The sequence below is a fragment of the Leguminivora glycinivorella genome, chromosome 19, assembly GCF_023078275.1.
Source record: "Leguminivora glycinivorella isolate SPB_JAAS2020 chromosome 19, LegGlyc_1.1, whole genome shotgun sequence".
NCBI classification, from domain to species: Eukaryota; Metazoa; Arthropoda; class Insecta; order Lepidoptera; family Tortricidae; genus Leguminivora; species Leguminivora glycinivorella.
Genome location: NC_062989.1, coordinates 14,510,598 through 14,534,288, shown reverse-complemented (window position 1 = coordinate 14,534,288; position 23,691 = coordinate 14,510,598). Strand labels below are relative to the sequence as shown.

Here is a 23,691-nt window from a genome sequence, read left to right as displayed (position 1 = left end):
ACCCTACTTGATACATTTGTATGAGAAAAGTTATGTCTGAATATCTTTAAAACCAGACAACGAATATAAAATATTAGATGGTGGATATTTAGTAAAAATTTTTACTAAATGTTGAAGTACTTTCGAGTGTCTTAGGTGCTACAAATCGTAAGATATTTACATTTTTAACTTTCTCAAAACGTGTGGACTGAGTGAGCACTTACAAAAATTTATTATAAAAAAACCTGACACGTTAGTGGTTCGTTTTGTATTTTACAAATTCCCATTTCACTTTTACTAAACTATACACATATAATAGCGGTCTAAATCTTATGTTTTTCATCAAAATTCGGCTTTTCAAAAGTGTGTGGATTGAGTGAGCATAAGAAACTATTTGTAAAAAATTTAATACGTCACTAGGTGATCTAATATTTATAGAGGTAGGTTGGCCTATTTTTTACTAAATGTTAGTATATAAATATTATATGTTAAATGAATATATTCACTCCACTTTCCGCATCTCGGTCGCTCTCCGCCTGGGAGTGAATTGTGTTACCCCGCATCGCTGTCGCTGTGGTGACCCAGTTGATCAGCTGGGCCACCATGGCTTATCCTGCGGCAGAAGCGCAGGACGCGCTTCCCGCCATGCGAGCCTCAACGACGTCATCCGTCGGGCCTTAGCCAGTGCGGGAGTACCGGCCGTATTAGAACCGACCGGTCTCACTCGCGATGACGGAAAGAGGCCCGACGGCATGACGCTCGTGCCATGGAAGATGGGACAGCCCTTAGTTTGGGATGCCACTTGTGCAGATACTCTGGCGCTGTCCCATCTCCATCGCACCGCTTTAAAGGCTGGCTCGGCGGCCAATTCGGCCGAACTCCTCAAGCGGCGCAAGTATGCAACCATTAATAGTGGTTGCATATTTGAGCCGTTTGGGGTTGAGACCCTGGGGCCCTGGGGGGAAGGCGCCCACAGGGTCTTCAAAGAATGCAGCCGCAAGCTTGTGGAACTGACACGTGACCAGAAGGCTGGGTCATATCTGGCACAGCGGATCAGCATTGCCATACAACGTGGCAATGCTGCCAGCCTTCTGGGCACGTTGCCAGTGGACGGCGATTTAGGGCAAGTCTTTTATTTATAGTTTATTTATAAGTTTAGATTTTAGTTTTAGTTTGTAGTTTTATTTAAGGACCTATTTTTTTTTTTTTATTATTATGTATTTGTAATGTAATTTTATATTCACTGTTTTCGTTGGTAGTTTGTGAGAACTGAGTGAGCACATGTTAATGGCTGTATCTTTTGATTTATCTTTTTACAAATTCAGAGATTCGTTTTACAATTGTTTTAGAACTTTTACTAAATGATCAGCATATTTTTTTTTATTTTCGGAAGGTGCTCACTCAATCCACACACACACCAGCCAGGGCTGTTAATGCTGCTGCCTATTGGGCATTTTCTATATACAGGGTGGAAAAATCGAATGCCACATGGATGGCAACTACCTTAAATATTGTAAATAGCACATTTTGTGTAAGGGAGACTTTCCTTTGTTTTTAAAAACAATAAATTCTGCATTTAAGGATTTATGAAAAATCGCTTGCTTCAGTCGGGACTCGAACCGGTCAAATGTGACAAAAAATAACGTGCCAAATTTTCATGGCCTTCCGTTATTCTGATTGTATTTGTTATTTAGAGAAAAATGAACCTTATCAGTAACCCTTTCAATCTGCATCATAAAATACGGCACGTTATTTTTTGTCACATTTGACCGGTTCGAGTCCCGACTGAGGCAAGCGATTTTTCATAAATCCTTAAATGCAGAATTTATTGTTTTTAAAAACAAAGTAAAGTCTCCCATGCATAAAATGTGCTATTTACAATATTTAAGGTAGTTGCCATCCATGTGGCATTCGATTTTTCCACCCTGTATAAAAACGAAATGAATCTCGACACGATAAGAAGAACTAAAAGAAAATTTGCTTGCAATTACCATTAGCCATTTCCCATCTCTCATTAAAATATAAAGTCACACTAGCCATACTTGTTTAATGGCCCTGACGACGGAAGATCAGCGCTAGCTCAGCCATGCCAGTACAGTACCATTTCTTGCGTAGGTAGGACCTAAGTTATTTGATCTGTTTTCTTCTTTTAGTCTGCGAACGAATAAATTCTAATACCTACACGAACAGCAGCCGTATCAGTTAAGTTTTTAAAATTAAATGGCCTTAGTCCATTGGTGGGACTATTTTGCCAGTGTCAAGGTGATATAAGCTAATTGTTATTGATTTTGTTACGGTAAGTACGACAGTGTACGGTAGTTGTTGGTACTTGTAAATTGATAGTTAGATTTTACAAGGGCACGTGGACTATCGGCCGTTGACGACAAAAAAGTGGCTAAACGCGTTTCGAGATTAATTCTTCATCAGCTTCTCACTATAACATTAGTTTACAGCATAATAAGCTGTCGATATTACACTTTAAACAACATTAATGAGCAAAAGAAGGAGAAATTATTCACACGATACCGCTGATGGCGTTCGAACCGGAAGACCAGTGGCCGTATCATAGGTCTTAGTCGTGTTTGTCACTTGTCATATCTTGCGTCACTTTCGTTTCGCACTTAGAGCGTGTGAGATACTGGTGACAAATGAATCAAATGATAAGACAGCCCAGCCGTCCATCTTAGCCCTGCAGGTTTCCATGAGTCATGACTAATCGCTACCCAGGTGATACTTCGTATAGCGATTAACGGTCACGATATTATTTTTTCACTAATTGTAGTATTTATTGGGAATAATTAATAGCTGCAGCAATCAGCTGGCACTGTTTTGGTGGGTCGGGGGATGGCAGCCAGCCAGCCACCGAAACACGTAATTTTTTTTCCTGTTTTCCGGCCGGTAAACGTCAAATTTCAGGCCGCTGCGCTAAACGACGTTACCGCTTGCCAGCTCCGTCGAACAGAAAAATAGTATGACACACCTTGGGCAGTAAATAAGAAAGCATCAGACACCTGTTTGTTGACCTCGGCTTACCTTAGCGTTGTGGTTACCCTATCATTAGGGTTACCCTATCGACATGTAAACCTTTCTGAATAGGCTTAAACCTTTTCAATATAGTTTCCAAATAGCATGGGGCGAAAATAACTTGAATATTTACCGCTTAATAAGACTATTCCCTATTCTATTATTTCTACAATAATAAGCCTAATGACTTAGTCACAGGGTTTAAACTAGCTGCACCGCATTTAAAAACCATTTGATAGGAAAACCCTATTTAGGGTTCTTTAATCTTTGGTTTTTTTTGTATCTTTGGTAAGCGGTTACCCGATATAACTGTATTCATTTGGTTACGTTAGACTTTCGTTTGAGTAAGTCAACGATGCCTACGCTTACCCAATTGATAGGGTTTTTAAGAACAAACTACCAAATACCCTTTTATTGGTAACCGGTTAATATAAAATAACGTTTTTACGTATTTCCCTGGCTTCCATTTTCGATTCCTGAACCCACCGAAAAAATGGGAGCAGTTTTCACGAAAGTTCATTATTCGGTCGTTATCCAGTCTACGAAGTATCGCGTGGGGGACCCGATGATCGCCCAAATTTTCGCCTTGCTCGCGGCCTATGATATACGATAGGAGACGAAGACAGGTTAGTTCCGCATTTAGCAGATTCTTGTTTCGTCGAATTCTTGCACGCAAGTCACAGCTTTCTAAAGTAAATCCGACATAACAACATAGCATAGGTATCAGACGATAACATAGCAGACGAAAGCAGAATCGGAAAAATTTAGGATCGTGACGAAAAACGGACGTGTCGACCTAAGAGTATACATGAATTCGGTGAATCGGGAACTACTTAAACCACAGACTTTTATTATTTCTTACTAAGTAAATTAAACTTTTGTCCCTTAGTTACATGATCATTTCAAAAAGATTGATTGTACCTAAACCTAAAGTCTGGACATAGCAGAAATAAATGATGTGCTTCACTTTGAAGTCACCGCTTTTAGTCGGCACTCTGACTTTCCAGGTTCAGATAGCTAAAGACAAACAGTAATAGATTAGAGTTCAAGCCTTTGATGATTCGTTTGACACGGACCATCTTTTCTTTGTGGCTCTGGAGCGGCATGGCACGTCACGTCAATAGAGTCAAAGCTCCGCAGATGATCTATCAGCAATCAGCATGTCTCATTGCCAAGCAGGCCATAAGCCGTAGCAAACTGCCGCGATAAAGCAAGAAAGATCGTGATGTTGGTAAAATAGGTGCTAAAGTCACGTTGAAACCTAAAATCTGTCAATACCAGCTACAACTTCTGCAGCTTGGTGGCTATCAGGCTCCCCTCACTGTTCGGCCGGGTTCGGGTACCAACTCATTTCTTTAGATTTTCAGGCGTTCATACATCGTACTATCAGAAACTTTTTATTATACCATCATACACGGTACACGTTGCAGCAGCAGTCCTGAGTCAGCAACACGCCTCAAAAGAAAAAAAAAGAAACAAAAATCCAATCTCCGCAATAGGGCTTGAACTCAGAACAGAACATCCCACTACAAACCCTAACCAACTTAACCAGAATTTATACATGACACATTGACTGTGGCTAAATAGGTACGCAAAGTGAATGTATTACTTTCACTATACCCTATCTATCCTTCATTTCCCTTACGTGAACCACAATTCCGGAAAGCAGATTTCTGTGAGCGTCAGAATGGCGGGTGTACATCAAGCAATCCTGGTGTGGTATACGTCAGGAGTTAAATTCGAGCAATGTGCTCTTTGAACTCCAGAGATATTTAAGAAATTAATGACACCCGCCATTCTGACGTCAGATTGGCGGGTGCACTTCCAGTTCTAGCTAATGGCTGCCTACTCAAGCGTGAAAGTACTGCCTAAGGTTAGTGCTCGCAATGTGCTTCCACATGTATGAAACACAAACTAATTCAGAGAGCCGTTGAAGAGTAATATGGGATTGAATAAATATATCTATAAGTATCACTTTTTTGTGAAAAGCGCCTGCATGTTAATGCTGCATTGCAGGCAATGAACATCGCTATTTTATTTCAGCAGGCGTTATAGATATATTTATTCAATCCCATATTACTCTTCAACGGCTCTCTGAATTAGTGTGTGTTTCATACATGTGGAAGCACATTGCGAGCACTAACCTTAGGCAGTACTTTCACCCTTGAGTAGGCAGCCATTAGCTAGAACTGGAAGTGCACCCGCCAACCTGACGTCAGAATGGCGGGTGTCATTAATTTCTTAAATATCTCTGGAGTTCAAAGAGCACATTGCTCGAATTTTGGCGCACATTTGGCACATTGCTAGCACTAACTCCTGACGTATACCACACCAGGATTGCTTGATGTACACCCGCCATTCTGACGCTCACATATTTCTAGGCCCTTCGAACTTCTAAAATTTTCTTCTTCTTCGTCCCTTGGAACTTTCTAAAATTATGTACCTTGAAGGAAAACGAATTCCTAACCTGTTCGGACTTCGGACCAACGCACTGTGTGGTCTAAATTTGAGAAGAGTGGGATATTGATTATATAGCTATAAAAATCACATTCGTTAAATAAATTGAAATAAAGTATTTTTTGCTATTAAAAAATGATTATTAGCAGTCACAAAAAATACATTTGAATGAACCTATGAAGACCAAACTTCGCGCTATGAGCAATGTTCCATATTTCTCAATCTCGGACCTTCCTTTTTTTCCTCTTATTCCTTCTACCGAAGCACCAGTGACCATAATGGCCACTATATGCTGAATGCCAAACAACATACTATGAAATCTGCTGCTATATGTTTACTAACGAACATACCCAAATCAGCCAGCGGTAACGCGACATGCGATAGATGGATAAAAAATTACGTTAAGTTTTTTTAACCTCCGACCATCGTTTCTGTAGATCGAGCAGCAAGAGAGCAGAAATAGGCAATAACTTTTCGGCACACCAGCTTGATATATAACTTGTAATCTAATGAACTGAGCCTCTAACATGAGTTTTGCCGTTTTAGAATACGTTACTCGATAGCGTAAAAGTCACAGAAAATAACATTATATGCAGAATGTGAGCACATGGCTACTAAAACGAAAAATTATACATTGCCGTATTCGTATCTGAAACATAAAAACTCATCAGAGGCTCACTTTGGTAGGAGGTTCTGCTGCTAGCGCGGGAGAATACATTTTGGTTAGGACATGAAACGTAATGCACAACGTTTATTGTTTTCATAAGTGAAATTATACCGAAACTAGGGACTGTCGGGGTCACCCAGTTGGGGGCATAGCGCAGGAATATAAAGGTGAAGTACATACACTACCGTCAGAAAGTTTAACACCATTTTTAGTTTAATTTTAAGGAAGATTTAATCGGTATGATTTGTATTGCAAAGGTGGATCCACAGTGTCCACACTTGTGACATGGCGATGGACTGGACTAAGTGGCATCGGATAGGACATGTTACGCTAAATGTGAACGATCTAGGTTGTGCTGACAGGCTGACACGGTCACAATACTCACAATCCACGAGTACGACGAAATGTTACAAGTGTAGACGCATGGTGGCGAACTAGACTGCTGCGTGGCGTGACACGCGCGATTGTTATTGTTCCTTCCAATAATTGCGAGACGCAGTGGACGTACCGCCAGGACACGTCTTGGCGTGATCCACTCCTAACCCGTGTCTGTCGGGTCTGTATATGTGTCATCTGGCGTACTTCGGCACGTGTCAAAGAGAAGAGCAGGGTGTGTTAAAATAATGAGTTGGCCACCCCAATCACTCCTTTTAGACCTCAGCTATGCGAGACTTGTACCTTATTAGGGCCACAGAATGATTTCCTTACGACTTACGAGATCGTCTTTGAGAAGTTTGGAGCTAATTTTAGAGATTCAACCCTTCCTTGAAGCAGACGATTACAATCGCATACGCTGGTTTTGCATTCTTTTTTTTTACCGCATTGAATGCATGACCGCATTATTAGTAGGTATTGGTAAATATAGGATGAACTTGCAGGCGCCTATTGCCGCTAAGCAGGAGAAGTCAGTCAGTATTTCACTAACCTTACTAAGAACGTAAGTAGGAGGTTATCTCAACTGACTCATCTGCCTAGGTCCTGTTTCTATAACTAGGCATGTACATTAATATATTAGATCTCAATAATCTCAAGTTGTTTTTAACAGATATTCAAATGACACATCCGAGCGCTCACTCTTAATTTAAAAATCGGCTGACTTAATGAATATTGAACTTGGAAATAGTTTTAACACAAAGACCCATAATCAGGGACAGGAAAACCCTTTCGTTTGATAAATTTCTTCGACACGGTAACCCTATTAAAGTCTGGTGGTTGGTTATCCTATCACTGGGTAACCCTACCAATATAAACATCTTCCTGAATATGCTTAATGCTGTTCAACGTGCTTTCCGAATTCCGAGTACAGTCACGGACTTTAATTGTTGATCCACTTTAGCTCATTTTATACTGGAACGTCATAGCTTAACTATGAGATGTCCAGTATAAAATGAGCTAGAAGTGGATCAACAATTAAAGTCCGTGACCGTACAATGGGGTGAATATAGCTTGAGTATTTATTTCTTTTTTCCGTTTAATAGGGTTACCCTATTCCAGTCTCTTTTCTGTGAGAGGGAGCTTATCTTTGTCTGATGCCTCGACCCGCCTTGATTAGGTTCTTCGCTTGTAAGGTGCTTCAGGAATAAGCCTAATGACTTGGTCATAGAGTTTAAAATGGCTTAAGCGCATTTAAAAAACAGTTGCCAACGAAACCCTATTCAGGCTTTTTCATTTTGTTAAGCGCTTACCCGAAGTAACTGTATTCATTTGGTTACTTTCGTTTGGGTATTTAAGTAATGAATACTATTTCGACCTATCCGCGAAGTCCATGTAGGTGTTCATTACCGCAGAGTACTGAAGTAAATTTAAGGTCGGTGGGCAATTGGGCATCTGTCCAACTGATTCTCCGGATAGCAAAAGGGTTTTAAATATTTTTTTTAAGTAAAGCTACTTTTTAAGCAAGCTTTTTTAAGCTTTTTTTTAAGTATAAGCATACTAATCACGTAAACGTTGATCGTGTTGCTTCTCATGCAGGACTGTAGCGATGTCAACATTTAAAAATCACCAAAATCTGATGGCTTTTCTCGTTTCACACACCAGTCTGGTCGCCAAATCTAGTTTCCGAAAAAGGCCATCTGCACTATTTGCTCGGAACCCTAAACATTAGCGCTATCGGAGCTTCGAAGTACTATATCTATACAGTTTAAGGTTGTGCAAAGAACTACTGAAGGACATAGGTAATTAGGTACCTATTTTACTAAAATGTGTATGAATTAGTTACCTTTTTCGCGATGTAGTACCTACGTACTATCGAACCATCTGAATCACGACCCACCATAAGCTCATTTTGCCAAACCGTCTTAATGTAAGTACTTAAATCGAAATTCGCTTGCAGATAGGGTTTCCTTGGTGACGAACTTGTTATCATTTTATTACATACTGACATGTGTGTAGTGACATAATTGAATTAGTATTTAAAACAACCTAAGTGCATTATAAGCGATAGACCTGATAGGTTTGAAAGATTCAAACGAATTATCTGCCAAGTGGGTCATGAATCAGTTGGTTCGATAGTGCACTTCTGCAGCCGTATCACGTCATATATATATCCATATCTTAATGTCTAAAGAGTGTCAAATCAACGTTTTGAGAAATGTCTCAGAAACGTCGAATTTGCATTGTCAGTTACAGCATAAGTCGAGATTCCATGATATACGAGTAGATCCAAAAGGATAGCGACCTAATACAGTATAGAGGCAAATAAAGCTAACACGACAGGAAACGACAGCAAAACGTTCTGAGGACATGTCGAAGACTCTGTAAAAACTAACAAGTGTACCTACTAAAATGTGGCCGCTTTAACAAGTTGGGGCAGGATCCAGGTAAGAAGATGCTGTTGCTGTTAAATCATACTTACACATCGCCTAGTATTGAATAGAAGTGAGTATGTTAAAGAACCGCAAGAGAGACAAACAATTTTCAAAGTTACTGTTACTAATATTAGCACAGTTTCGAGTCCATCTCGGATGTAATACATATACATACTCCTCATCTACATTTAACAAATAAAGCATCAGACTCTTGTACGCACTACGCAGTAATACGTCAGTCAAATAGTATGGTACTTTGCAAGAAATGGTACTGAGTTTCTTTATAAGGTAGATCGGCCCCGTGGATCCGTCCATTCTATCCTCATTCACCACTGGCTGCCGAAGGTTGCCTACATTCAATAAATTCTCATGCCCTTTGCCCCAATTGACCACCACACGTTTAAAATTATAATTCTTTTTCCCCTCACTAGCTCGGAAACACTTGTTTTGTCCTTTAATACCAGCGGGTAAAAACGCATTTTATCCACTAGTGGGTAAAGTAATTTGACCTTGAATAAAGTCAAATTAACTGCTTTAAAATTGATAAAAGTAGGTGAATCTAAGTAATAAAGATGATTTACCACCTGTGGAACTACTGGAAGCAGTGATAAACGCATTTTTTGCGTTGTAGTTTCCTCGCTACAGTGAGGGGAAAAGTTTTGTGTTACACTCGGGTGCAAATGTATTTTACTTCTCGTGTGTTAAAAAACTCGCAAGTTCAGGATTCTATTCTCGAACCACTCGCTTCGCTCGTGGTTCAACTATAGAATCCTTTCACTTGCTCGTTTTTCAATTCCACACTCGGCGTTAAAATACAACTTTGCCCCCTTGTATAACAAATAACTATTGTTTCATTCGGTTGGTGTCTGCGGTGCCATCTCGTCGGCCTCGTTACTGGCGAATGCGGGATTCAGAATGACATGTGCCCGTTTAAGTAGGATAAATCAACGAATTTGCAGAGATGTGAGCGGAGGTGATAAAAGCTATCTATGCTCGGTGAAGATACCGAAGAGTAACATAATTATGCACTCTGATCACAGCACAACAATAAAACAGGCGTAATTTTAAAATTTAGTTAGAAATTTTGAGAACGTGTGCTTTTTTTAAGTAACCACCTAAACCATTCAGGTACCTAGGTACGTACACTGAGTCACTAGTAGACTGCATGGTTTCGGAAATCGCATATCGTCTGTACGAAGTCGGAATTGTCAGAAAGGTTCGTAGAATCTAAGGGAACTAATAAATTTTGAGGCTCATGCCTGCTGCACAGATTATCTATTAACTCTAGTCTCTATTAAACTGCAAGACTAAGTTGTCAACACCTTTGCCGTCTGGACTGGGCGCGATAAAGAGATTACAGTCAGCTTTTTGCTACGAGTGGTGTTATTTCCATGTCCTCCTTAGCAGAAATATGGCAGACACTCTCGGAGCGATCAGCTACAATGTGGCAATGGCAAAGATATGATTCTAGCTTAAGTAGATCTGCATTTACCCACTTATTCCACGTTTTCATCTTAGCCGGCCGATTTAAGTCTGTCCTAGTTTGAGGTGACGTGAGGTGGTGAATTGACAATCAGGTGGAAACTGGGACCTCGAGTGAAAGAGTACCAGAGTGTGTTGAATATAGGTATGGATTTTAGCAGCTTCTTCATGCACTATGTAGACACATGTAAACGCGTAGTAAGGTATTCATTTAGGTATTTTCTAGGGCAGCTTTAAAGTAAATGACCATAAACCCCTCAATTTGAAACAGGACAAGAGTGGCTCATTTTCTTCTCCTGAAACCCTGCAGGCTAAGACATTTAGGGCCCTGGCTAAAGAAATGTTAAGACTGACGTACCTAATCATAGATTTCCACTTAAGCTAACCGTCATAAATCGCGTATTTTTATTAATAGTTTTCCTTTATTCACAACGAATAGATTTAGAGAAATTTAAAATAATTGAAGCAGCACGGAGCGTTATTCCAGCAACATCGTCTTTAGATTTTTTAGGTAACTATATTTTTCTAGATACTAAGTATAATATCAAGGAGAAGAATCAAAAGGTGTGCTTTTTTACGACATAATAAAATGTCTTATTTCATCGAAGCTGTTGATTCCCGCTGGTACAGCGTTTAACATTTTTCAGTCGATGAGTTGGTAGTTTTTTCCAGATGCTTTGTCTACCTTACCTACCCGCTGAAACGGGAGATCCTTCAATCAGCTCCCAAAGTTGCATTGTCCTTAATAAAACAAAGGTAAAATGACAATGATAGACATAACTCTTTGATTTGCCAAGGGAACGCTTATAAGACTCGTTTTAGATGCATTTGCGTGCTGGACATTTTTTTCCACACCCACATGGAACACACTACTGCCACCTGCAAGCCGCATCTACTGCTTGCCTACGAGCATAAATCGCCACAAATAGACTCTGTCGTTCTTTCTCATTTTTGTAATACCTATGCATTTGCTTCTCAGCACTCTTTTTCAAAGCAGACTGTAAATCGTTATTACTTAATTAGGTAATGCATAACCATTACTTAATTTGTTTGTACCATTCCTTTTTTATAGATTGGGAATGTTACTATTCGCTTTCTCCTTGTCGCCGCAATGTCGTGGATTTTAAAACAATGTATAATAAGTTCATGTAAATGTTGAATGCCATTCGAAACCAAGAAATGCACGGTTTTTCGTTAGGGTTGAAACATTGTAAATATGCCTTTCAAACTTTTAAAAAGGGCCACTGACGAACAGCCCGACAGGCCGATGGTCTGACCGTCAGTGACACCTTAAGTAAGGTTCGATATAACGCAAATACACCTGCCGATGTACTCACCGTACAAGGACTCTTAAGAAATAAACCTAAATAGAAGGTGTTCTAAAATAAAAGATTTGATTACTATCGTCTTTCTGCGTTTCATTCCATTCGCCTCCACAATTCCAAGTGAGCTTGCATACCAGCTTCATTCGTCGGAAAACATACGAGATATTTCAGCATTTCACTTTAAAATTAGGCATTGTTAAATTATATAAATTTTAGTCCATCCTACTTTATTTACCTAGTCCAGTTTAGTCTATCAGAGTGAGAAGAATAGGCTTAAAGAAAATCATCTTATAATTTATCTCATGTAGGTAGGTGGAAAGCCAGCAGCCGAGTAACTCAGCGGATGAAAGTTATACCAATATGTTGATGCAAGGTTTGATTACTCCTCTCACTTCTATGTGAAGATTTGCTTGATGTTAATAGCTTGTTTCCGATTGATACATTATTTGAAGGATAGTCATTGTTGTTGTACGTTAAACCAAGGACCATTTAATACTAGACTGATATAGCCCATACAAAAAAGCGTACCCCTGAAAAAAGCTTAGTTTTTGCTTTAAAACTAGATGGCGTTGTTTCGTAACCCGGGAGTGGAAAAAAACATATTTTCACACATATTTTTACTTGTTTTTATATTATACTATGAATAACTATCAAAAAACTTTATTTTAATATCAAAATATTGGCTCAAAACACAATTTTTACAAATTATATTTTTTGGTCGGCCTCGACGTAGTTGTGATCGCTTCGCTGGCTAAGTTTGTTCGCATGTTGTCTAATTATTGCCAAATAAAATGACTAGATGACGTTGGTGGACTAGGAAAATGTCACATCCGTTTCGTTGTTCATTAATATAATATACTTAGTGATAATAAACCTATATGTTGAGCTCAAATACGTTCAACAAAACGCAATCATTGTGCCAACAGATGTGACATCTGACATCCATGTCACATCACAAATGTCATTGTATGATTTATTGAATATTCATAATACGGATATTAAATATTTTAGAATCGCAGCAGCAATGCGAGTAGAGATACAGAATTAATAACTGTATAAATTAATAATTGTATGACCAATGACCTCATACATAAAATTACCAGTTTAGGTGACAGAAGGCGAATCCAATTTGTAAAAATGTGCTAAGGAAAAGAATCTTTCCGATTTTCAACGGGACACGGCTGAAGGGGCGAGCTGGTTTCGACTGCGCCCATGCATCTCCATTGTCCAGAAAGTTCATTCGAAGATCATTTTGCTTATAATAATCTGAGTCAGTAGAAGGGTCAATGAAATATTATTCGGACAAGATTGATGACTACGAAGCAAGAGTTAAAGATCAAGAAAATAAACTTAAATTAATGGAAAATAAGGTCAAACATATGTCGGACTCATACAAAAATTTGGAGCTAAAATACGACGCATTAGAACAAAAACTAAGTAAACTGGAACAAATACAGATAAGTAATGTAGTAGAAATATGTGGAATAAACGAGGAAAAGGGCGAAAACGTAAATCAGATAGCGACTGCAGTATGCCAGTTGCTACAGCAAAATAAAGACGACATTGTTCGAGCCTACAGGAAAAAAACACCTACCCGTTCGGGAACGGCGCAGGCAGCTCGAATGTCAAACGACGCGCCAATCAGCGTGACACTTAAAGATGGCTGTCAAAATGCATGGCTGAGTGCCTCAAAGAACGCTAAGGGGCTGTCCATAAATTACGTCATCGATTTTTTCAGATTTTAGACCCCCCCCCCCCCTATAATCATCCTATCGTCATATCTTAATGACCCCCCCCCCTTCTCCCAAAATTGACGTCATTACCAGTTTGACAAAATAAAACATTGCAGATTTGAGAAAAATAGGGTATTATATGATTAAAACACTTGGTTATAGAATCATCTTTTATTATTTTTACTTTGGCAATAATCATTGATATAATATAACTACTTATAATATAATATAAATACATAGTATAAAACAAAGTCGCTTTCGCTGTCTGTCCCTATGTATGCTTAGATCTTTAAAACTACGCAACGGATTTTGATGCGGTTTTTTTAAATAGATAGACTGATTCTTAAAGAAGGTTTATATGTATAATACATTTAAGTACCACGGGCGAAGCCGGGGCGGGCAGCTAGTATTATATGTAATATTATTGTTAGAGTATTTTATCTGTAGTTATTACTGTATTTGTGTACATCTATGTTGCATTACTTATGTATGTTTATTATGAGTTATTTTAGTATTGTATGCGCCTTAGCCGCCTCTCACATTTGCAGTCTCACTTACTAGGTGTGCTGGAAGAAATTTCTTTTTAGAAATAATCTTTTTGTACGTGAAAAATTAACTATAAATAAATAAATAAGAATGACGTCAATTTCGAAACACCCCCCCCCCCCCAATCTATCATTTACCGTCATCCGCAGACCAAACCCCCCCCCCCTAATTTAGAATGACGTAATTTATGGACGGCCCCTAACCTTTTATCTAGTACCGTAAAGAAAGCTAGCCTGATAGCCATGACCAATGAAGGCAACAATGGACACGCGGCGAGCCGTGAAACAACCGGCAACGACATCGGCATCGGCGGCATCGGCCCTGATAAAAGAGTATATGTCAGGGCCGCCCTTACATCTAGTATGGCGTATATGCTCTGGAAAGCGAAATCTGAGCTCAAGACGCTCTGTAAACACGTGTGGTGTAAGGACGGGCGGATAATGGCACGAAGAGAAGACAATGACAGGAAAATATACTACGTGCACACACTCAAAGATGTGGACGAAATCAAAGCGGCGCTGCTCAACGCCGCGGTGGGCTGAACAGAATGTATAAAGTGCTACCTCTCTCTCGTTAATAATAGTACTCAATTGTTAGGGCATCAAATTCGGCCAACTAATCCAATTATAGCTACAATTATATGGATACTGGAATATATGAAACTACTCACAATACCTGGACTGAATTTACAAGTGACCTAACCCCTAGTGATAACAAACTTCTACTACTACATGTTAATATAAGATCATTAATCAAAAACTTCGCCCTACTAGAATATACTATAAAAACCAGCCCGGCAACCATACACTTAGTGATCGTGACCGAAGCTAATGTCAACGACCAGACCAAAAGTCTGTTCAATTTGGATAACTACACCATGAATGCAGCACTACGGAAAGAAAGAAGAGGTGGTGGTATTATTGTATACTCACACAAAAGTGTAACCTTTTTACAGAGGAATTCATGTTCCTCCTCCTTTGAAAATCTATGTGGTGAAGTGTCAGTGCCGTGCGGGTATAAAATTCATATATGTGCCATTTATCGCCCTCCAAGCAACAATGTGAGTGACTTTGTAGGTGAGTTGGACAGACTATTATCAAAATTTCCAGTGAACTGTAACCTGTTATTGTGTGGTGACATCAATATTGACACTTGTGTACAAAATAAAATAAATAGCTATTACTTAGATACACTAGCTGAGAATGGTCTCCAATGCTGCATCACGCAATACACCAGAATAGAAACCACAATAAAAGGCACATCTAAATCCTGCATTGATCACATCCATATCAGAGATGTAACTGATAACCGGGGTCAGCTAAATACCCACTGTGTACACTCTGCTGTAGTGCGTGATGCAATTGCTGACCACTTTATAACTGCTCTCTCTTTGGTGGGGAACACAGTCACACCTAAACAAGTCTGCAATAAATTGGACAATAGTATGGTACAACAGCAGCTTGAAAAGATAGACTGGGAGCCAGCACTAAAGATGAATGACCCAAATTGTATTTATGACTTTATCTGTAGTGAATTTAATGGTGTATATGATAAGTGTACAACGCAGCAACGGGTAACCATGGGAGAAAAAGTAAAATGTAAGTGGATATCTGACAAACTCATTGAAATGTCACACACAAAAAACAAATTATTAAAGATTCACCTTAAAAACCCCCATAATAAACAAAATGAATTATTGTATAAAAAATATAGAAATAAAACTAATAGGCTTATGAACCAGGCTAAGAATAACTATACTAAAAGAGAAATATGTAATAACCTGAAAAACCCAAAAAACTGTGGCAAATTATTAATAACCTAACAGGCAGAATAATAAAAGCAGTTGATGATGTGTTGCTGAAGTCATTCAAAATGAAAGCTAGTGCATTGTGCAATAAATTCTCTAAGGATTTTGAAAATAATGTACTAAAAATACTTAGTTCATGTGATATCCCATTGCTAGATGATACCACCTATAAAAACATTCCACAAGTTGCACTTAAAACTAATAAAATAAATCAGAACGACATGTATAAAATAATAAAGAACCTAAATGAAAAAAAGAGTGCGGGATATGACAAAATAAGAGCTAGAGATGTAAAATACTTAAGTAAAGAACTATCACCTGTCCTCACCCACCTTGTTAATCAGTGTATCAACACCTCTATTTACCCGGACAAATTAAAAATTGGACTAATTAGACCTATACATAAAAAAGGTAGCTATATAGACACAAATAACTATAGACCTATAACTATATTGCCCGTAATTGATAAAATAATTGAAAAATACCTAGGTAATACAATTAATGGCTTCCTGTCTAGCAATGGAATAATACATAGCAAGCAATTTGGTTTCCAAAAGGGAAAAAATACTACCCAACTCTTGGCACAATTTACAGATGAAATAAATACTCACTTAAATGAAAGAAAACATGTACTGGCAATCATGATTGACTTCAGCAAGGCATTTGATACTTTAAACCATAGAAAACTGTATCAAAAACTACAGGAAAATGGTATACAGGGGCCTACACTAAACTGGCTAAAAAGTTACCACACTAACAGATGCAATACAGTAAGCATAGCAGGAGAGTGCAGCGAGATGCTACAGGCAGTACAAGGTACCGCTCAAGGCTCGATAATTGGCCCCACTGAATACCTGCTGTATGTTAATGATATGTGTAATGTACTTAGAGAGGCATCTGTATACCAATTTGCTGATGACACCTGTCTTATTACAGCGGATACTAATGTCAGTGAGGCGGAGAGCAGAATGCAGCGCGAGTTTGATGCACTGTGCAAGTGGTCACATGACTTGGGATTATCCATCAACTATCAGAAAACCAAACTAATGTACATTCACTCTCCCTATATGAAAACTAGCTTGACACCTAAAATAGTAGCACATGAACACATATGCTTACATGGTACAAACTCGCGTTGTAACTGCAAATCCTTAGATGTTGTAACACAACATACTTACCTAGGCCTGATAATTGATGATAAATTTAACTGGAGCCCTCATATAGACCATGTATGTAAAAAATTGAGAGCAATACTCAGTAACTTAAGTATACTTAAAAACAAAATGCCATATAATACACTTCGCCTCATATATATGGCCATGGCTGACTCGGTGATAAATTATGGTATTTCTAGCTATGGAAGAACATATAAAACTTACCTACAGCGAATATACAATATACAGTTAAGAATGTTGAAAACCATTGTACCTCTTAAAACTAAATATAAATATAGATATAACTATGATGATTTATTTCAGCAGTGTAAAGTTATGAATGTATTTGATAAAGCCAAACTGTCAGTGATATTAGAATATAGCCATGGCATGGGAGAACTAAACAGGTATACTAGACCTACTAACCTAAGGGCACTTAGTAACATAAAACACTTCACCCTCCCAAGGAGTACTAACTTATATGGACAAAGAGTATGGAACAGCTACTTACCTAATATCCTGAATGGTTTTCCTAGCCATGTTATTGATAATATAGAGGCTAAGCCACATAAAATTAAATATATAACTAAAAAGCCCTGTTAAACCTTAAGTCATAAATAGAATTGTAAAACAAAGTATATATAGAATAATTAAAAATACATTTAAGTTTTTTGCATGTATTTAATTATAAATGTAAAGATAAGCCACTCGTCTTGGCTAACAATCTAGAATAATATAGATTAGGCTAAGATCTAAGCATGTACTGATTAAATTTATTAGAATGAAATAAACAGTTCAAATTTTAAAAAAATTTTTTTTTTAAGAGTAATCACAGTGAATGGTTTGACAGTATTTCAGCTAACACGTAGAGAGACTTGCTAGCTTCGTCGGTCAGGCTTCGTCTTGGACACAACGCGGATAGTTAGGCCGCCAGGTGTGGCACTTTGGATTACGTTTTTATAATAAATTAATGATAGTTTGTATTGTTTTGGTAATATATTTTCTACTCGTATACTACTCGTTTGGTACTCGTATAAACCTAAACTGAGATAATAAATGAATAAAAGGAAATAATTAGTGAAACTCTGACATAAGTAATAATTAATGAGACTAAATGCATTTTCACATTATCCGATCCGATATCGGATGTAGGACTGATACCCATACATTACAGGCGCTATCTTGGATTTTTTCCATTTAAATCCTTCCGACATCCGATATCGGATCGGATAATGTGAAAACGGACTAAGACAATAGATACCTTGTTAGTGATATATACCTATGCCTATGTATATCCCACCAAAAACATTCTGTAAAAAATAGCCGTCTAGATGGAGCTGCTTGTTTATCTCTAAAAAGTAATGAAATCTACATAAAGTTCCTTACTGCGATTTCTTTATTATTATAGTTAACTAGCCTTTGCCCGCGGCTTCGCTCGCGTTAAATTCGAAAATCTCTCCACAAACTTCCATCCTCCATTCTAAGGAAGTGGGGGGATATAAAAAGAGACAAAAAGTAGCCTATGTCACTTTCCATCCCTTCAACTATCTCCACTTAAAAAATCACGTCAATACGTCGCTCCGTTTTGCCGTGAAAGATGGACAAACAAACAGACACACACACTTTCCCATTTATAATATTAGTATGGATGTTGTGTGACTTGGCCGTTGAAGTGTAGTAGTGCTGGCGACAGATTGGTGCAATGGTGTCATGGAGCACCTGGTTATAAACTTCTTTATACCCTTGTGTATAAAGAAGTTTATAAGTTTCATATTCGATGGTCCGAGCTAAGGTTCGTAAAGCCATGAAGCCGAGCTGATAATCATTGTCGCTAAACGCCGATCGAAACGCAGTCTGAAGTGGGTGATAAACGTACGATACGAGCAGGTATGCGTTCTTATGGCTCGACGACCTTTTTCGATTGTGTGTCACCGTAAGTACGCGTAAAAACCGCTGCGCATAGTAGTCGACCATCCAACGCGTACTTGCTCGTACGCCTATCACCCACTTGACGTCGCGCCAACACTTTATGGAAAAAGCGGGTTTTCGACAACTACCAATAAGATTTTAGACATTCAAAAATCTTCAATAATACTCAACTGTTTCGGTCGCACTCGTTCAAATATAGGATAGGATTGGTATGAGCGAGACGGTCAGGAGATTGATTGTCAACATGATATCTATCATAAACACCGTTCGAAATGGCCTCATTAAAATCTAAATTTTAAATATATTGAAAGTAATATTACTAATCATTGACGTCACGCTCAAAATGAAAGAGATAGAAAATTTGACAGTATGGTACTCTTTTGCATGATTGTCATAATTCAAAATAAGAACGATGGCTTGCGTTGTAAACAGGGACTGAAACATGACACGGGCCCCTAGCGTCATCTATATACTTTTCACTGTATCACTTGTAATGCCGTTGAACTACCGCGTGCATATTTTTTAAAAAAAAACGACATTTTTATTCAAATGACACTCTTAGTGACATCTAGTGACATAGATTTACGGCTGCCAACGGGGTACGGCATTTAGTATGGACTCTGCTGGTCCTTTATAATCGTCCTTGGTTAAACATTGTAAACGTGTTGTTATTTTGATCGGACACCTACCATAGTCAATTTTTTTTAGTCAAATTAAATCACTTTCTTTTTAAAGATCCGTTTGCTAACTTCATACCAGCAAGTAACTCTTTGAGGGTCGGTTGCAGTAAACACTCTGCGGTGACACGCTTTAGCATTCGCAAAAATCGGTTACGGTTATTATATGGGAAGTTCCATAGGGTTTCCACAAACCCATCGACGCGGTCGGCTCTAGTCTAGCCTACCAAATATCGCTCGTTAGAATGAAGTCGCTCGTCTTACGCGTGGTCGTCGCTGAACGCAGGCGTATGCATTCATTATCTAAAGAGCGATTTTTGGTCGGCGAAAGCCGATACCGCGTCGATATGTTTGGGGAGACGTATTATAGAATTTATAGGTCGTACTCTTGGGCCGACTCGTTCGTTTTTCGTCACGTTCCTAAATTTGTCCGATTCTGCTTTCATTCGTCAACTTAGTCTGCAGTCATTATCGTATTTAACCATAATGAGTTGTTGGCGTTTTTCTTATTTCGACTCAATCGTATTTATTTTTAACCGACTTCAAAAAAAGGAGGAGGTTCTCAATTCGACTGAATGTTTTTTTTTTATTCGTCATTTCGTATTTGGTCATATTCTAAGTTGGTAGTGGTACCGACCTGAGACTACAAAAAAACACGAAAAACATAGATTTAACAGGGAACATGCCTAAGAAGATTATGATGAGTAAGGGACGAGACGGATTAAGATAAAGATGAATAACAGAATTGACCGTAGTTGAGAAAGACCGTTGACGATCGTGACGAATAAAGAATGGCTGACGGAAGCACGGACAAATTTAGGAACGTGACGAAAAACGAATGAGACGACCTAAGAGTATACCAATTTATAGACCTCAGTTGCGTGACGTTGATGTGTCTGTTAGATGTGGTTGGTTCAACTGGCCTTGAAGTTTCTTTACATATTATACGCCGGAGCCAAATCATGCCTGAAAAGTTTCTGAGTAATGGTCAGAAGGATTTTTACACGAGGTTTTTTGGAGTTTGTGCTATATAGTAGAAAATAAAGTCCGATGCTGCTGGGTTAACGTTTCACTACCCATCTAACGTAATCAAAGCTATGCGTCCTATTAAAGATATAATATTAAACATATTTCCTGCTTTTTGCATAATGTTATTTTCAGGTTTCTCTGTCAGTTTTATATCGCCGCTCGGGCGCTCGCTATCTGATGTTTCCGGATGTGATGCCAAGGAGATAACAGCTTTAGGCTCCCCACAACTATCGACGAGGAAACTGCAATAGCCGGTGATAGAAAAGCTTTAGTATCATCCACGTTACATGACAGTGTAAAATGTCGTCGTATTGGTCAAGCCGAACGGTATATTCCTCGTTCTTATTGTGGTATAAAACGTTTTCTACCGGTTTTTGCCCACTTATCGTCGATATATGTAGGGGTCTCTCTTAGGGCCGGTACAGATGGACTGCAAACTAGCTGCATTTGCATGGAGACTGTGCAGTTGGTGAGCGGTTTATACGTTAATTGTAATTGGGTTGCAGTCAGTTTGTACCGGTCCTTAGGTATGTACTTATGTAGGTATTGTTTAATAGTAAGATTACTTCTGTTAGTTCATTTCTTACTCCCCCTTCTTACTACTAGTTATAATTGTTTTAAGATTAACTATGACTTTATAGTAATGTAGTCTTTTTTATAAAATAATTTATGTTATATAATTAAATGCCTTATTTAAAGTGTGGCTAAACTATCTTATGGCTTGAAAAATATAATTGTGTCAGATATCATTGCGGAACTTTGTGTACTTTTTTAAAAAGCATATGAAGAAAAATTTCATTCTTAATCAATTATAATGAACACCTATTATACATGAGAACACAAGTCTGAGAAAACTTTATTTATCAGTAAATTAATATTACTCTGAAACAACCACCGTAAAGATTTTACAAAATGTCTGGTCTTGTCCAATTTATTTCTGTTATTTTTTGATTAGAACCTACTTCAGATGATATTGACAAGTAAAATTCAGCAAACCTCAAGAAATGAGGTTTTAAATATAAGAAATACTTACCAGCAAAGATGAAGAGCTCTGTGCACAAATCAGTAATAGGTAGACCTCGGACACTTTTCAGCAGCTAATTAAAATACATACAAAGAATAATAATTGAATACCAACCAATGTCGTGACAAATCCAAGAGGAACTGCTTCTCAGGTACTAAATACTGTTGTAAGTTGCTGAAGTTACGTAGAATTAAGAACTCTAGTGAACTTTCCAAGTTGGTTTCATTCCATATTTTTGAACAGTGGTCAAATATACTATAATGGTACAATTTTTCAGAAATTTATATAACCTCTTTTCAAGTATATTCGCTAGTGTTTATACAAGATACATATAATGAGTTGGCACCTATATCATTAAAGTTCTCATAAAATAGCTTAAATAACAAACAATATTAGATATAACTGGCAAGTTGTAACTAACATTGCTTATAGCTATTGTAAGAACATTAAGATAATACATAGATCACTTTAATGTGTGACTATTACTCTAATAAATAAGCATTATTGTATTTATTTCCTACTAGAAGCAATATTATGTTATTATAAATATTTAACATAAAGGGTTGAACTTTCATGGTTGATTCAATGTGTAAAAACCTCTTATAATGGGAAGTCTTCTTCATTTATTAAAAATACCATGTGTATAAATATAATATGCTTACATCTACTTAATACTATCAGTACTTTAGGATCAAAATATTTGGAATATTTTCAGTGAAACATTTCCAAGGAAAATATATCCATGAGATCTAATGTGAAGATTACGATATAGCTACCTGAAGGCAATGAACGCGTCTCCAAGCTCGCCTCCTACGATGTGCACTCCACCTTCCGGAATTGAGAGGCCCCGAAAGTAATTCCTAATGTCCAGCGCATTTGCAGACCATGGAAGGTTCTGTAGTCTTATGATGACACTCATGGCTGCTCTTTCCTGTACCTAGAAAAAGTTGAAACAGCCTGTCCATTTTCTAATTTGTATATTCCGTATCAAACACAACAGCTTCAGACTGTAGTAGGTACTCAAAAGCTTAGGTTTTGTTTATACCATTATCATTGATGTATCTTCATATTTTATGTAATGCTTCCGGTGAGTTGAAACTTTATAAATTAGCATTTATGTAAAACTTCACCTGCCTATTTGTTATATTATTTATTCAGAAATTGCTTGATAATATTCATTAAGTTTTGTTGATGTGTTTACAATCTGGTCAAGTTTTTCATAGTTGTAGTCCTTAGCAGAAATTTTTTATCGTTTTTATCATCATTTTCTTTATCCAATTACTTAACGGATAAGATTTATGCTGTATTTTTAAAGGTCCTATCACTACCAGCAAATCACCTTACGTGAAACAAATACAAGTCATTGCTATGCCGTTCAACATCGTTTCTTGCGATAAAATGCTCATTTCATGATTTCATTTTATATAACAAATTTTATTACCGTGGGCTTTGATTGTAGGTACTTATTGCAAAATCGATAAGGTTATGAATATAGAACATCAGCGATGTTCTACATGGTTAATAACAAAACTACGTACAATCAAGTACCTAATATTAATGAATAGATATTCAATATTCATATGGATCCTAACAGATTACAATGATATAATATTACGGACGCTCTTGGTTAAAACGACGCCATGGCTGCTTGTCACGTACTTACCTAGTAATATCTAAGACTGCCAATCCAAACACGAAATTATATTATCATTTTACACACAAGTTCACTAACTAATTCACATACGTATTTTTAATAATCGGTGGATAAGTATTTGTTTGCAATTTTGCGTTGCGTTCACACCTAAATTACAAACGAGAAGAGATTACAAAATGGCCTCCGGAAATGTGTCAGTGAAAAACAAGCGGAAATCGAACAACCAGTTTGCGTTTTGTTATGCCAATGCAATGCAATGGCGAATTTTCTGAGCACTCATTTTAAGCTTAGTCTTCAACAAGAAAAAAAATGGTTTTATAACTATAATGGTAATGGTTATATAGACTGTAAAGAAATTTAATCTTGTCACTAAAGAAAAGCGGCAAATTTGAAAAAT

At 37.8% G+C, this 23,691-nt stretch overlaps 1 protein-coding gene across 1 annotated transcript in view; it reads right to left on the bottom strand.

The window, feature by feature from the left end:
• Positions 1-23,497, bottom strand: part of LOC125236376 — a 36,214-nt gene extending 12,717 nt beyond the window's left edge. Inside the window, exons 1-2 of the mRNA XM_048143160.1 lie at positions 23,304-23,497; positions 22,417-22,577 (exon numbers count right to left, since the gene is read on the bottom strand). Coding sequence (XP_047999117.1) covers positions 22,417-22,559 — 143 coding nt within the window. The 5' untranslated portion in view covers positions 22,560-22,577; positions 23,304-23,497. The remainder of the gene's footprint in view (positions 1-22,416; positions 22,578-23,303) is intronic.
• Positions 23,498-23,691: the final 194 nt, after the last annotated feature.